The 15,915-nt window shown below is 35.8% G+C and overlaps 1 protein-coding gene and 1 long non-coding RNA gene across 3 annotated transcripts; both read right to left on the bottom strand.

Moving 5' to 3' along the window:
• Positions 1–3,717: 3,717 nt before the first annotated feature.
• On the bottom strand, positions 3,718–5,722 carry LOC110691642. The gene is made up of 2 exons (XM_021868595.1): positions 4,312–5,722; positions 3,718–4,159 (listed from the first exon to the last, which is right to left on the bottom strand). Exons 1-2 carry the CDS (start codon positions 5,447–5,449, stop codon positions 4,119–4,121), a joined length of 1,179 nt encoding a protein of 392 aa, XP_021724287.1. The 5' UTR covers positions 5,450–5,722; the 3' UTR covers positions 3,718–4,118.
• Positions 5,723–10,438: 4,716 nt separating this feature from the next.
• LOC110691421 lies at positions 10,439–14,328 on the bottom strand. Of its 2 annotated transcripts, none has more exons than XR_002505296.1 (2): positions 12,414–14,328; positions 10,439–11,599 (listed from the first exon to the last, which is right to left on the bottom strand). It is a non-coding gene; the product is annotated as an uncharacterized LOC110691421 (long non-coding RNA). The 2 variants fall into 2 exon arrangements; XR_002505295.1 differs by having other exon boundaries at positions 13,918–14,302.
• Between the last annotated feature and the right edge of the window lie 1,587 nt (positions 14,329–15,915).

Here is a 15,915-nt window from a genome sequence, read left to right as displayed (position 1 = left end):
TGACCATGTGGCTAGACTATGTGACTAGACTCAAGCAAAGACTAAGTTTAGACTTCACGTATATGCATTAAACTGGACAGACTGTGGTATTTTAGTCATAACTTTTTATCTGTGACTCTGATTTGGATGAAACCAACGCCAAATTAAAGATAAAACTCGGGGCTACAGATCCATAGGTTATACTACTCGTAGTTCTTCCTAGAACTCCGGCTATGACTAAAACAAGTTGACGTTTGTGCAGTATACGGGAATAAAAATCCGGGTTGACTTAAAGGGACTATGACACGATTTTAAGTTTATTTTTTAGCTCAAATTAATTAATTAATTAATTAAACAAAGTCCTTTAGTCATTAATCAGTTTATTTAGTCTTAACACAAGTCAAACAAACGGTTAGGAAAAATCACATAGAGTATGCACAACAAATAATGCACAATTAGTCAAGTAGGCACAATATGATGCAATGAGTTCGCAACCTAACCATGGCTCTAGTTCTCTAAAGTTCGGGATATGGTTTAGTCAATAGAGGGTCCATGTTTAATTGTCCGGATGCACCGCGCGGAAGCCTAACCGTGAAGGGTTGGCGCGAGTGGATGGGACACCGCGAGTTTTAGAAAAAACTCGCTTCCATGGTTTGGTGAATTCAACATCTCGGATGTACCCTTTGTTGCACGGAACGTTCAATCAGGTAGATGGAGCATGAATTCCCAGAAGGTTATGTCCATATGTAGAACACATATGGGTTTCAGAAAAGTGAGAAAAAAATTCAATCAGGAAGTAGGATCGAGCAAACAATACGAAAAACCGGTCGAAATTAGAACGCATATTTCTGGCTCGGTATTGGGGGAAATTGGCGCCAGCAAACACAGAGACTGGCGCCAGCTTTTAACTGTAGCGCCTGGCGCCAATACTGGCGTCTGACGCTACGATTAAATTGCTAGCGCCAAATTTTCCAGTTTCGCGCGGTGTTATTTCAGTCCTAGTTGTGAAAGACGTTTCTCAAATTTCCTACGTGTAAAATCATATGTTTTTAACTCATTACGGATGGTCTTTCCAATGAGATCTTTTTTATGCATATGACAATAATGTTAATCAAAATTACGCACATGAAATACTTAGAACGCTTCGAGTCACATCCACTCATTCTAAATCATTGCCGAAACAAATTCAGGAATTAAAATAAAAATCCTCCCCAGTGGAGTCGCCAAAAACTGTAGGGAATAATTTCAAGCCTTTAAAATCCCACTAGCTTGAACCCCACTGTGATCATACACTAAAGTACGGTGGCGTCCAAAAGGGAAGAAGATAGAGCAAAAGAGTCGCCAACAAGTTTTTTTAGGATGAAGGTTACACCCCTTAACGATCCAAGAGATCGTCAACTCCATAAGGTCTAGAATCAAATAATGGTTCGGGGATGATGGTACAAATCCAACCTAAAAGAGATTGAACCTGCCCTAATAATAGGCCTCTACTTTATTCTGATCATATTTATGTGCGCATTTTAATTAACATGCAATCAATAGGATTAACCCTAAACCTATTTATCTATGTTGGTTGAATTTAATGCACAAATAAACCATTATTGGCGATCACTTGAAATTATAATCACAATTAACCCTAAACAAGATAAGATTATTAATTATCTTATTAAGCGTGATTACAAGTGCCAATTCCCTTTAAACATGCATAAAAGGCGTGATCAAGCAATAAAAATAAATATCAAGCAACATAATAATCATGACAATAAAATTATAATCATAACAATAATAATCATAAATATAATCATAATCAAAATAATATTAATAATATTCATAATCATAATCATCATAAATTACAACAATTATAATCATAATCATATTCATGTTAACATTAAAGCATAATAATAGCAAGGTCCTAGGCATGATACTAACAAGATTAATAACAAACCCTAGCATGTCACTAAGCAATAAAAATCAAATCTTTAACCCTAACATGATACTAACAATCATAAATATTAGGAAGAACATAGGAAGCATCGCAACAATCATATTTAATATTAAAATTACCCTAGACATGATACTAGGAATATCATAATAACAATATAAACATGATGTCTACATCATAACATCAATTAAAACCATTAAAGTATTTACTTTGATGTCTCATACCTCTTTCTAATAACAAAATACACACGTTAGTAACTTCAAGAAAAATAATAAACAAACAATTAAATTAAATAATTGAAAGAGAGATTTGGGACCAAACCCTCAGAAATTAAAACCTTTCACGTCTAGGGCGAAGGCAACTTCGATTATGGCTAGGTGTTTCTAGATCTTGTGAATGCGGAATTTTGTATGAGAAAGGCAAAGTTAGAATTAAGAAAAGAGAGAGAGATTAAAAAACTGATTGTGGATGAATGATCGTGAGAATTGGTGAGAATTGGTGTCTGAAAACGGAGTTTTTGATACGATATTTATAGAGAAAATCAGCCAAAAAGATAAATTAGTAAAACAGAGTCTGATGCTCAGAAAACAGGGCTGGCGCCAACCCTGACTAGCTGGCGCCACGCACCAACACTAGCGCCAGGCGCTAATGGCTAGCGCCAGGCGCCAGGCCTGGTTCCAGGCGCCAAGGCCTGGGGTTAGGCGCCAAGCCTGATTCCAACGCGTTTTCAAAAATCCGATAAGTTTACCGTACTAGAGGATAAAATAATATAATTTCCTCGAAAATGCTATTTGATTTTGATTAAAACTCTAAAAAGTCAACAAAAGTCAATTTATCAATGCTTATTGAATTAGGAATAAAAAGAACCATCTAGAAGAATCTAGAAGACTAAAACCATTCCTAATTGCATTAGGAATGATAAATCATATTAGGCCCTCCCCTAGATCATTGGGCTGTACATAAAGCTCAAACCGGGCCCAGTTTAGTAAATTGGCCATAACTTCCTCAATATTCATCGGAATCGGGCTTATAATATATCGTTGGAAAGGTCTTTGCAAGCCCCATCCAACTACACTACTATTGGACCCATATCATGGACCAAACAAACTGGATTGGCTGTTATCTTAAAATAAGTTTTCAAAAACAGAGAGAAGAGAAAAGAAATAAAAAACTTTCCGCAACACTAGACTTTCCACACTTTCGTTTCATTCAATTATGATTCGACGTGAAAGGTACTCATCACTGGGTTTGGTTTTGGAGAGACACAAATGGGTGTCTACAGGTATGGAAAATTATTTTCAACAAATCGAACATGTCTAGATGTGAATATTTTATTTGTTGTGGGTTCAAGACAATAATAGGCACTTTGACTTAGAGAGTATCCAACAAATATGCATGGTTTGGATTTAGGTTCTATTTTGTTGGTTGTGTAAGGTCGTAGCCATGGATAGCTAAGACAACCAAAGCTTCTTATTTTTTGATAATTTGGTGGTGTCTGAAATAATTTGAGATATGGAGATTTATCTTGAAGTGTGGGAGTAGGAAGTCTATTTATTAGATAGACAACAGTGGAAAAGGCTAAAGGCCAATAAGAGGTGGGCATTTTAGCATGAGATAGAAGGGTGAGACCAGTCTCGACAATATGAAGGTGTCGTCGTTCAGCATACCCATTATGTTCAGGAGTGTGTGGTGGTGAGGTGAGATGGGTAATGTCGTATGATGTGAGATATGGCGTCATTTTCAAGTATTCACCTCCATTGTCGGAGTAAAATTGACGAATAGAACGTTGAAAGTATTTTTCAACTAGTGGTTTGAATTTTAAAAAAATGGGAAGGGTATCAGATTTTTGTTTTAAGGGATAAAACCATATGAATTTGGTGTAATGGTCAACAAATAAACATAATATTTGTGATTATCGTATGAGTACTCGAGACATGTCTAAACATCAGAAAAAATAAGATCAAGTGGTGCATGAAAAGTAAGGGTGGATTTGGAGAAGGGAAGTTTGTGACTTTTATTGCATTGACATGAGTTACAATGTAAAAACAATGATGTAGGAATATTTAGAGAAAAACTAGAATTAAGCATTTTTATTATAGAAATAGATGGGTGTCCTAATCGATGATGCCAATCATGAGTGGAGAGCTTGATACTTGAGTGGACTCTTGGTGGAGGTTGCAGTTCATATAAGCCGGTTCTAGATGGTGCTTGTAGTAGGATTGTCCCCGACGAAGGCTCCTTAATATTAAAAAGAAATGGTAAGAATTCAATAGCAACATTGTTGTCTTTACAAAAATGAGAAATTGATATAATATTTCTAGAAATGGACGGAACATATAGAACATTATTAAGAGTAAATGTACGAAAGGGTGTAAAGATAGAGATGGAACCAGTATGAGAAATTGGTAGGGTTGTGCCATCGCCGATTACGAGTTCCTCTGTGCCTTCGTAAGGAGTATGGAGTGATAGTTTGTTGAGGTCATTGGTTACATGATGGGAGGTTCCACTGTCTAAGAGCCAAGATGTCGTGGGTTTGGTGGTAGTGGTTGTCATAGTGTGGGCTTGCCGAGTAGATGTGTGGTTGGTGGTGGGGGCCGGAAAGGTAATATTTGGGTATTGTGAGGTGAAGGAGGGGCATTTAGAGATAACATTCCCTTGAGCGCGACACCATTGGCAGCGACCAAGGAAAGGGCGAGGGGTTCGATTTGTTGTTGGGTTGTTGTTGTTGTTGTGTTGAGTGTTGCGGTTGGTGCGGTAGGTGTTTTGGTTATTAGTAGGAGGCTGGGAATATGGTTGATTTGGGCGGTGTGAAGGGTGGCGGAAGGACATAGCATGGGCGGTGGGGTTAAATGTAGTGGATGGGGGTAAACTTTTGAGAACAAGCTCACGAGTGATGAGTTTCTCATGAAGCTCTTCAAAGGAGATGGCGGTGTCACGACCATTGACGGCGTCGATGACGGGTTTATAGGATTCGTAATCAAGACCATTTAGAATCTTCTCAATGACATCTTCATGGTCCATTGGTTTGCCCACAGTGGCTAGTTGATCCACACAAGCCTTAATAGCTTGCATGTATTCACTAATGGTTTGAGAGGTGTGAATGAGGTTGTTTAGAGTGGACTTTATCTGTTTGAGATGTCCACGAGATGGGTTGGCATAGGTATTTGCAAGAATAGACCAAGCATCATGGGAGGTGGAAGCAGTGGATATAAGCGGCACGAGATTTTGGGTTAAAGTGCCAACAAGTGCTCCAAGAATTAGCTTGTCTTGGCGCATCCAAGTGAGGTAGGCTGGGTTAGTGGTGCTGACATTATCAGTAGTAATGGTGGTGGGTGGAGCCTTAAGAGAACCATCAAGGTATTTGAAAAGATCATATCCAATCATGGTGGCTTCAATTTGAATCTTCCATGCTAGGTAGTTTGTTGGGGTAAGATGAATGCAATTTTGGAAATTGACAATGATGAATGGTTTGGTCGGTTTGGTGGGGTTTGGGACGGTATTGTTGGTGTTGTTCTCGTTGATAGCCATTGAAGGAGAAAAAAAATTGATAAGTTTGGGATCAAGGTTGTGATACCATAATAATGTTTGAATTGCTTACTTATATTAATCATGCAAAATATACATATATATATAGGGTACAACATAGAACAAAGAAGGAAAGAAAATATAATACATGGAAAGCTTAAATCAAGCTAGTTAATTATACAATGTAATTGTAGGAGAGAATTATGCGATTGCATGATTATGGGGATTGTAATAATTGTTGCCATGTTTAGAAGATGTGCTAGAATATTCCTTGATAAGTGCAACGTTTGCACTTCGCTGATGCCTCCCTCCCTGGTGCTCTCCTCCCTTCGACCTGTAGGGTCGCCACTGTGGTCCACCTATTGGTGGTTCTTCTACCCAGCCACGTTGACCCCCCCCCCAATTTTTTTTTGAGATAATTAATTAAAACAACCTTTGTTTAATTAATTAAAAGTCTTAGAGTATGATTAAACATAAAACGATTTTATGCCTAATTAATTGATTAGATTAAAACTAAAACAAGATCTCATCATGAAGTGTTGCAATCACATTGCAACATTTTAATTAATCAAGGCACCTAATATTTTAAATTTAAATATACATAAAACATTTTTACATGAATTAATAAAATTAAATTATATGTCAAATTGAACCAAATTTTCTTGAAAATTAGGGTTCTACACGACAATGAACAAAACGGCTAAGGTTAGGAAAATAAGAGCAACTAAAATCATCATTTTAACATATTCCAATAAATTAAAAACACTTATTTAATTATGTTATTGAATTCATATTTAAATCCTCCCTTAATTGAATTAAAATTTGTGAACATCAAAGATTAGGATCAATATGAGTAAATGCAAGAGGCAAACTGATACCACTATTGGGTTTTAGGTAACATAATGCGGAATTTCACGAATCATATACGTTTTCACCTAAACAGGATCTACAAGCTGACAAGCATAACACATAAAACAATCACATAATACATACCTTTGACATGTGGATTTCCAAAAGCGATTGACTGTCAATTATGGAGATAATAGAGCCCCAAGCGTTGCTCCTCTACTTTGTCTACGGGATAGGATTGAACCTCCACTACTTTTAGGTAGTTGGGCACGAGCACTTTGAACCACATTCTATGGAGAGGGGAGGAGGAAATCGAGCCACGAACAACCACGACCACCACCTTGCACAACCGTGCACCACCGGCGTGTGCGGTCAGGAGGGAAGAGGAGAGAGTATGTGCGTGAGGCGTTAGGGTTTGGTTGCTAGCAAGTCCATTCTCAATTGACTGCTCAAGTGTGTACCTGACCCGCAAAACTGGAATAAATTATAAATTTACCCGTTGGGTAGCTTGCGGGTCTTCGAGTTTTAGGGTCGGGTCAAACGGGGCGGGTTTTTTTTTTAACACCCCTAGCTCTAGTACCCTCATTAGTAAGAATGGAGTTTAGTAATTGGGATGCCATGAATAATCATCATCGTAGTTATGGGAAGCAAGAGGGATTTGGTGTTGTGCGTATTGGTGGTGGAAAAACAAGATCATATACCACTTATGTTTTGAAGTGTGAGGGTTATGGTATGACAACATACAGGACGAGGGTTAATGGGAAGAGGGTTGTGGTTTATGATGAGCCATCTGCGAAGAAGAAGAGCAAAAAATGCAACTGCCCAGTTATGATGTATGGGCAAGGCAATAATGAAAGTGGGTAGCAGATAAAGAAAGTAGTTAATGAGCACAATGACATAGTGAGTCCTGAGTTGTCAAGACACATTGCAATGTATAAGATGGAAAAATTACTAAGCATTTGGAGCATAGGATTGAAACTAACCATGCATCTGGCTCCCGACAGGGCATATATTCAACAACTTGGCAGCCCAAAGACATGGTGTTGAGAATGTGGGATTCATGAAAAAAGATATTCATAATTTGGTGAATAGAAAGAGGAGGTTAAAGTTAAAAAATGGTGATATCGCGGCTATAGTGGAGTATTTTGACAGAATGATTGCGGATAATCAAAAATTTTTTCACACGCATTGCCATGATGAAAAGGGGAGATTGAAATACATACATCATGTGGATTGATGCCCGGAGTAGGGAGGCATTTTAGTATTTTGGAGATGGTTTCCGCTTCAATTTGACATACTTGACAAACCAGTATGAGCTCCCTTTTATGAACTTTGTTCGGGTCAATCACCATGGTAGACAACCCTACTTGGCTGTGCTTTGGTTTCCCATGAGAATGTTGAGACGTTTAAGTGGCTATTCAAGACTTGGGTTTCTTGCATGGGAGGAAAGCCCCCGGCTGCAATTGACCTGTTGATATCATAATCAGCTTAAGGTATAACTTTGGTAGGTATACTAACAAATCTATTTAATCACCTGTTGGTATCATAATCAGCTTAAGGTATAAATTTGGCTGGTATAGTAACAAAACCATTTAATCGTATGTAGGAATCCTAACAAAGTGTTTTAACATTTTTGTTAGTATTAAATAAACTTAACCAATCACAATCCTAACCATTCAACTAACACTAGGTGAAAAAAGGAGATTGGCACCGAGGTAAGGCCACCGGTTCTTTAAAACCGGTGGGGAAAATAGGGGGAAAAATAGGCGGGATTTTGAGGGGTGGTTTTCTCCACCGGTTCAAACCAAACCGGTGGGAAAAACCATTTTCCCCACCAGTTCAATTCAAACCGGTGGCCTTTTATTAAAAAAAAGGCTCCCTATTTAAACCCTAACCCTAACCCATTTCATTTTCACGGCTTCCCTTAGTTTCTCTCTCCTCTCCCTCTCTCTCATGCTCTCTCGTCTCACTCCTCTTCTCGTCCACTCCACTACCACCACCACCACTGCTACTAACCACCGCTGCCACCAAGACCGACAACACCACCAAGACACCTCAAAGTCCTCCATCCTCTTCTCCTTCTCTCTCCTCTTTGTTTTTTCGGGGTTTGTTTTTTAATTTTAAATTAAGAGTTTAATTTATGGGATTTTTTTTTTCTAGGGTTTTTTTTTGGATTTTAAATTCTGGGTTTTTAAAATTTTCAGGGTTTTTTGAATTTTCGGGGTTTTTTATTTTAATTTCTGGGTTTTTTTTATTGATCTGGTTTTTTTTATTATTTTATTTTTTTGGTTTTACTATTTAACTTCTGGGGTTTTCAATTTTACTGGGTTTTTATTTTAATTTCTAGGTTTTTTTTTTATTTTTCTGGGTTTTTTCGATTTTTCTGGGTTTAATTGTGAGATATTAATCGATTTGGGATTGAATTCGATTTTTCTCGAGTTTTCTGGGTTTAATGTTAGGTTTTATTACCCGATTTTTCAGGATTTTTTTTAGTTTTCTAGGTTCAATCAAGACAATTTTTATGGATTTTTTTTGGATTTTTTTTTAGTTTTCTGGGTTCAATCAAAACGATTTTTTGGGGTTTTTTTTTTGGGTTTTCGGGTTTTTATTTTGTTAATTAAACGATTTTTCTAGGTTTAATCAAAATATGCATGCGGGTTTCTGGATTTTTTTATCGGGTTTTCAGGATTTTTTTTGGGTTTTCGGGTTTCTTGGATTTTTGGGTTTTCTTGTTTTTATTTTGGGTTTTCGAAATTTCTGGTTCGTGACTTTATTAATTTTTTTGTTTTAATTGATGCAGGTTAATTGATTTAGATCTTAATAAATCGAAGAATCAAGATGATCGAATATAAGTTGAAGAATCAAGATGTTGTATTAGGGTTTTTTTATGTTGATAATGTAATTTTTTTTTATTTATATTGTAATTTTTTTATTTATACGTTGTAATTTTTCATTTTCATGTTGTAATTTTTTTTTTTTTTTTTGATTATATGTTGTAATTTTTTCGATTATAATGAATGAAATTGGTCGATTATATTTTATTGATGTTTAATTTTTTTTTTTTTGAGTTAATTGGTTTATTATATTTAAAGTGAAAAAGACAAAAAAAAATTATTACAGGTACATTGCCACCGGTTAACCGGTGGCATTTATATTTAAAACCAAAAAAAAAAAGCGGGAATGTGTTATGCCACCGGTTAACCGGTGGCAATATTGGTTTTTGCCACCGGTTTTGAACCGGTGGCCTTTAAAGAAGCTATTGCCACCCCCCAAATGCCCACCGGTTCAAAACCGGTGGGATAAGGGGGTTTTGAACCAGTGGCCTTGTGTATTTTTCTACTAGTGTAACACTTGAACACATCAACTACTTTAATCAACAAAATAATATTGTTTCCCTACCTCATTTGCAACCGAGATTTCATAGGGCTCGACACTGCCTCGCAGAAACCATGGATGCCTCTCCCCATAAGCCACATCCAACAACTATAAAAACAAGTGGACCACATTTAAATCTAATGCAAAGCGAATAAAATAATAACACTATACCGACTGAATTACAACCGAACCACTTATTTTCAACAACCTATAGTCCTTTTCTTATTTAAATCCTTCTCATACCCTTCCTTAATCTTCTTTGCAATCCATACCTCAATCCTAAGATATACACCCCACTTCATCGGAGTCATATAAAGCCGATCGAGGTAGAATATTTGCAACCAAATTACAAACATCTCACTCAATTTTCTATAAAAACTGAAGACACATATTTTGATGGCCTCCCAGACATCTAAGAAATTTGAATTGAGAAGAAAGAATTAATACTTTATATATATTCATAAAATCAAGGTGTTAACACATAGAGATTGAAAATTGCTTAAAACCCATAATAATAGCAAATTGCCAAGTGATATCAGAATTGAAAATAAATAATCGCGATAAAATAGGTCACATTCTAGATTTGGAAACCAAACAACATGAAGCAACATCAATGGAAGAATTCAAGAAACTAAACAGGATTGAAAATCACCTGGACGGGAAAAGGTTAAACCTAAAATAATTATTTAAATTTTATACCATGTAAAGTAAAACACAAGATAAGTAAAGCATAAGATACCAAAAAAAGAGTGCAATGGCATGCCTACATAACTGAATTCCTCAAAAGAACCCTCCATTTGCAAAAATACGCAAATAATTGATACATAAACAACTATCAGTTGTAGCATAATGCCAATCTCTGACATCCGTGAGACAAACCATGAAATATCAACACAACAAAAGTGACAACCACAAAAACTAATATTAACCACAAAAACTAACCATGAGGAAAAGTGAACAACCACCCACCACTGCAGCATAACCAGAAGCCTCAAATTTTAAAGCAAAGTCCTAACACCTGTCATCAACCACTCGTGCGCCATCGTGCACCAATCGTATTCTCGGGCTTCCACTCCAACACAAACAAGAGGCGCCAGGGAAGCCGCCAAAAATTTTCCACCGCTAGTGGGGCATAACCGCCCCCCAAACATTGCAACCAAGAAAGCAATAATAAAATGATCTTGATCCTTCCTCGTAATTACATGCATTTTTAGAATTTTTTTCAGCAGCCATATCCACGGATATCCTAAACCTACCATTCTTGCATTTTACACCATACAAATCCTTAATTGAGATAGTAATTTTTTCACGAATAGAAAAACCACCATCAGTTACCCACCTAGGAAGATCCTTACGTGCGGCAAGAATACCAAAAATGCAGCGCCATTGTGTAGGGCACAGTGGCACTAAGCTTCCATAACCCATTTCAAAATGTCTGGTGTCACCATCGACCCTACTCATCAACCAATAAGCAAACCCCAGACAGACCTTTGCCTTCTACAACTTAATGATATGGAAAAGGTCACCAAAGCCACATCTTCCGATTATCGCCCGCCTCTCCTTATTCATCGACAACACCTCCAACACTTCACTAATAGCATCAACTTTGCACATGAAGTTTGTGGCTCGAAGAAAAAATTACAAATGCATCATTAATAACACAAAAGCCAACTAAAAACATCATTAAATTCCTGCAAAAAAGTCACCACATTGTACCTTCCCAAAACAGTAAGTTTTTTGCGTAACAACAACTATGCCCTTCTGTTTCACCATCTGACCTTATGACTGAACACCTTGGGATTCCACACCTTGAGAGTAAAACTCGTGTGGCTGAAACACTTGTGGCTGAAACCCTTGGGACTAAAAACCTTGTGACTGGAAACCATGTCGTTGCTGAAACCCTTGTAGTTGAAACCCTTCTTCCTTATCCTGAAATAATTCACAAACAATGTAACCCTTCAAATTGTGATATGAGCTTTTGCTCTATAGTAGCTTATGAACTAAGGGTTGCTAACCTAAACATGCAGTCATGCAGAGTACATGGTGTGATATCTTAATTAACAATCACTAGTGACAATTTGCAAGGAAGAACACTGAGGAGCATACTACTTTATCAACCTCTTTGTTTACCTAAAGATGCCACAGTTTATGATAACCTAAGGTTTCAAATAAGTCATTTGCAGAAAAGGATGCCACGTTAAAATAATTTTATTCCATTAACCTAACCATACCAGAGACATGTTCAACTTTTCTCACGATACCAATATACCATAAAAGTAATGTCCTTTCTCATTATAGGTCGATAAGACGCAAATTGAACTTCAAGACTTCAAATCTTGTGTTATTTATGGCAAATAATTAAAAGTGGTCCTAAAAAGACGATTAGTTCACCTTCCATTGGAAGTCATGCCCCTTGGAATAATCTTCCTGTAAATACAAAATGCAGGAGGTAAAGGTAGAGTATATACCTTTATCCCTTATATGAAGGTATTGAATTCTATAAATAAAAGGCGAGATCCCAGGGAGGCTAGAAGCCCCTAAATTAGCAAGAGCTAATACCAACAAGATTATTCACAAAAACACAAGCAAAAAGAATCTTAACATAAAAAACTAAAAAATTACATTTTCTTCTCATGAATAAGTTCTTATAAACAATGTAACCGTGAAAAAAAATGAAAGAACAACACATAAACCATGAAGACAAAAAATTCAGGGGGAGAGGGGTAAAACTCTTTATGCATACCTGTAGTCATTATCTGCAGTCATTTTATCAAAATACTCCACCATAGCCGAGACATTACCATTTTTTAACTTCGACCTCCTCTTTCTATTCACCAAATTATCAATATTTTTTTCGTGAATCCCACATTCTTAAGACCATACCTTTGGCCCGCTAAGTTGTTGAATATATGCCCTACTAGGGCGCCATATGCATGGTCAGTTTCAATCCTATGCTCGAAATGCTTAGTAATTTTTTTCACCCTATACATTGCAATGTGTCTTGACAACTCGGAACTCACTATGTGATTGTGCTCATTGACTAATTTCTTGATCTGCCACCCACTTTCATTGTTGCCTTGTCCATACATCATCACTAGGTAGTTGCATTTTTTACTCTTCTTCTTCGAAAATGGCTCATCATAAACCACAATCGTCTTCCCATTAACCCACCTCTTGTATGTTGTCATACCGTTACATTACACTTCCAAACATAAGTGTTATATGATCTTGTCTTTCCACCACCTATACGCACAAGACCAAATCCCTCTTGCTTCCCATAACTACGATGATAATTATTCATGTCATCCCAATTACTAAACTCCATTCCTACTTCTGGGGGTACTACAGCTGCTTCTACATATCTATGTGAACCTAAACTCTATAAGCCTGCACTATGTAAATCCACACTACATTCATCCTCGGTAATGGTACATTCAGCAGGAGGGTCCTTATTCAAGTCAAAACCCTCCCATACATCATTATTCAAATCATCATTTAAATCAAAATGTTCACTTTCATCACTGTCTGAACAACTATCTAAGCTACAGCTTACGTATGTGCCCCCCTACATATCTTGGTTCTGGTTCACAACATTACAATCCTAACCAAACTAAACAAAAAGTAATCAAAACATAGTCGTCCCTAATCATAATAAAACACAAAACACCGCTACAAGATCGACACAAGTCATGAAACAGCAGAGAGTAGATATTTCCTCCTATGTAAGTAGTTTATTTACCTTTTACGCATATATAGTTCACATGTACTAACTAGTATTTCATGTATGGTTGTTGGTACTACCAGTTGTACCATTAACCATGTAGATGGTATACAAACATTAACGTTGTTGATATATTTTTTCTTTAGTATGATAATGTGTACCAGCAACACTTGTATTCATACATAATGGTATGTTTTGAATTGTGTATTGTTGCCTAACTAGAAGATAAGTAACTACAAATAAAATACAAATTAATCAATTACTGAAAATTATACTTGTTGACGCCTACTGAAGAAGAAACAAATGTCACCATGTTGTTCAATTTCTCAAAATTTAACTCTCAAATTTTAATTCTCAACATTAAGAAATCCATTTCATAAATATGGAACTAAATAAACTGTTCAATTTCTCACAAAAATTCTCAAAATCCAATTCTCAACTTTAGGAAACCAATTTAATGGGTTAAAAAAAAACACCAATTTAACTTTTTGGGTACAAAATAAAACAAATCAAAATCATAACTTACCTCAATCATCTCACTATCTTTGTTCCCCAAATTACTATAGTCCCTTCAGCCAACCGCACCTACCACCAACAAATTTGCTCCAAAACTTCTTCTATTATCATTTCTAAAGCTGCAGCTCACTCAATTTTCAGGAATTAATTACTCGCAAAATAAGGGCTTCTCTCAAATTTACTTTGGAGCTTCAATTTAATGTTTTGTGCATTTCTCTTGCTTTTAGGTGGGGGGAATAAGGGAGGGAACTCCATTAATTATTTAACCAAAATTTGAGAGGGAAAAAATTGGGGAAAATTTTGAGAATTTTTTTTTCCGCCATAGTTTCATTGTTGTTGCTGGTGAAAATGAGAGTTAACTCTTCTCTTGCCTATCTATGCTAAATACAATGTATACCAAATAATTCACCTTTTCTCTAAAAAAATAAAAATAAAAATAAAAATAAAAAAATAGATAGTAAATAAATAAAATAAAAATCAGGTCGGCAAGAGTTGTGCCAATGAAAAGCTCATTTTTACGGTTGTTTCTTACTTGTAACAGTTTCATCTACATAAGACTTAGGAAAAATTGTAAAAAAAATACAAACTTTGAGGGATCTTCTAAAAACAATGCAAACTTTTAATTATTTCTAAATAATACAAATTTTAAGGGATATCTGCTTTAAACAAGTTGTTTTACATACAACTTATTTAACCGGTTATTTTTTTATTTATCATATAAAGTTGTTTAATAGTTTTAAAAAAATAAATACAATATCACGTGTTCCATATAACCTATTCATATCGGTTTTAACTTGTCTAAAGCAGATAACGGGATAACCCTCAAAATTTGTATTATTAAAAAATAATTAAAAGTTTCACTTGTTTTTGATAATTTTTCCTAAGACTTAAAAGGTTATTTTATTTTATTTTTTAATTTTTTTTTAAGGAAACTTAAAAGGTTAAAGCAGATGAAGTTAAAAACTATGCAAGTGGATTAAGTTGGGGTCTTGGGGAATCTTTAATAATCATGAATATATACGAGAAATAAGTGGGGACAAATATAAGCAATCGATTCTGGGTAATTACTAATTAGACAATTCTGTACCACATGAAGTCATGAATAAATTATTCGGCGTAAAACCAAAGAACCAAAAGTCATGCACTCATGCTGACATAACAATGCTACAATAGTACATAAATTTGCATGCATGAAGAAATTTTTTTTGAAACAATAAGCTAAAAGCTGAATAATGTACACGTACATTATAAATGTTTCACATAATCGTGTTTATGAATTAGTAAATTATAACATGGAGTAATAGCCTAATAGGGTAATACTGTGGCCAGTAACCAGTGGCGGATCTAGCGGGGGTTCAGGGGTTCAACTGAACCCCGTTAGATCCGAGAAAAAAATGGACTTTTTTATTTTAAAAAAAAAAAACTAATAGAAAACTATATAAATAAATATTCTAAACAAACATTTTGAGTGTTAAGTGCGCAGCTCAGTTGGATAGGTCACTAAGTATTGTACAAAATGTCTCGTGTTCGAGACTTTGAATAGGCAGCAGTGGTAGGTTTTTTTATTTTTTCTCCTTTTTTTTCCCTACTCCTCAGTCTCTTTCTTTTCTCTATCCTAAAATAATCTGCATTTTTCATTGATTTCTGAGAAAAATAAGACCAACCCATTTCGATTCATCCTCAAATCTACAAAACCCATGTCTTAATTTCTCGAAATTTTCTTCGAATTTCTCAATTTTTAGCTTCCCTGTTTTCTTTGAAATTTTTTTTCAATCGAAAGTCTGCCATGGCAGCCATCCTCTTCACTCAATCACTCTCTCTGAATCTCTGGCCGCCGCGGCGCCGCAAGTCCACGACCCTAAATCTCTGGCAATTTGCTTCCCTCTCTCTTTTTTCTTCAATTTCTTAAATATTTTAATAAGTTTTTACTTGTTTAAATTAGAGAATTTTTTTTGAGGGAAAGTTTAAATTAGAGATTGTTAATTTGTTTTCTTGTAAGTGTTAATTT

The sequence above is a fragment of the Chenopodium quinoa genome, unplaced genomic scaffold (assembly GCF_001683475.1).
Source record: "Chenopodium quinoa cultivar QQ74 unplaced genomic scaffold, ASM168347v1, whole genome shotgun sequence".
Taxonomy (NCBI): Eukaryota; Viridiplantae; Streptophyta; class Magnoliopsida; order Caryophyllales; family Amaranthaceae; genus Chenopodium; species Chenopodium quinoa.
This window is presented reverse-complemented; position numbering and strand designations above follow the sequence as displayed.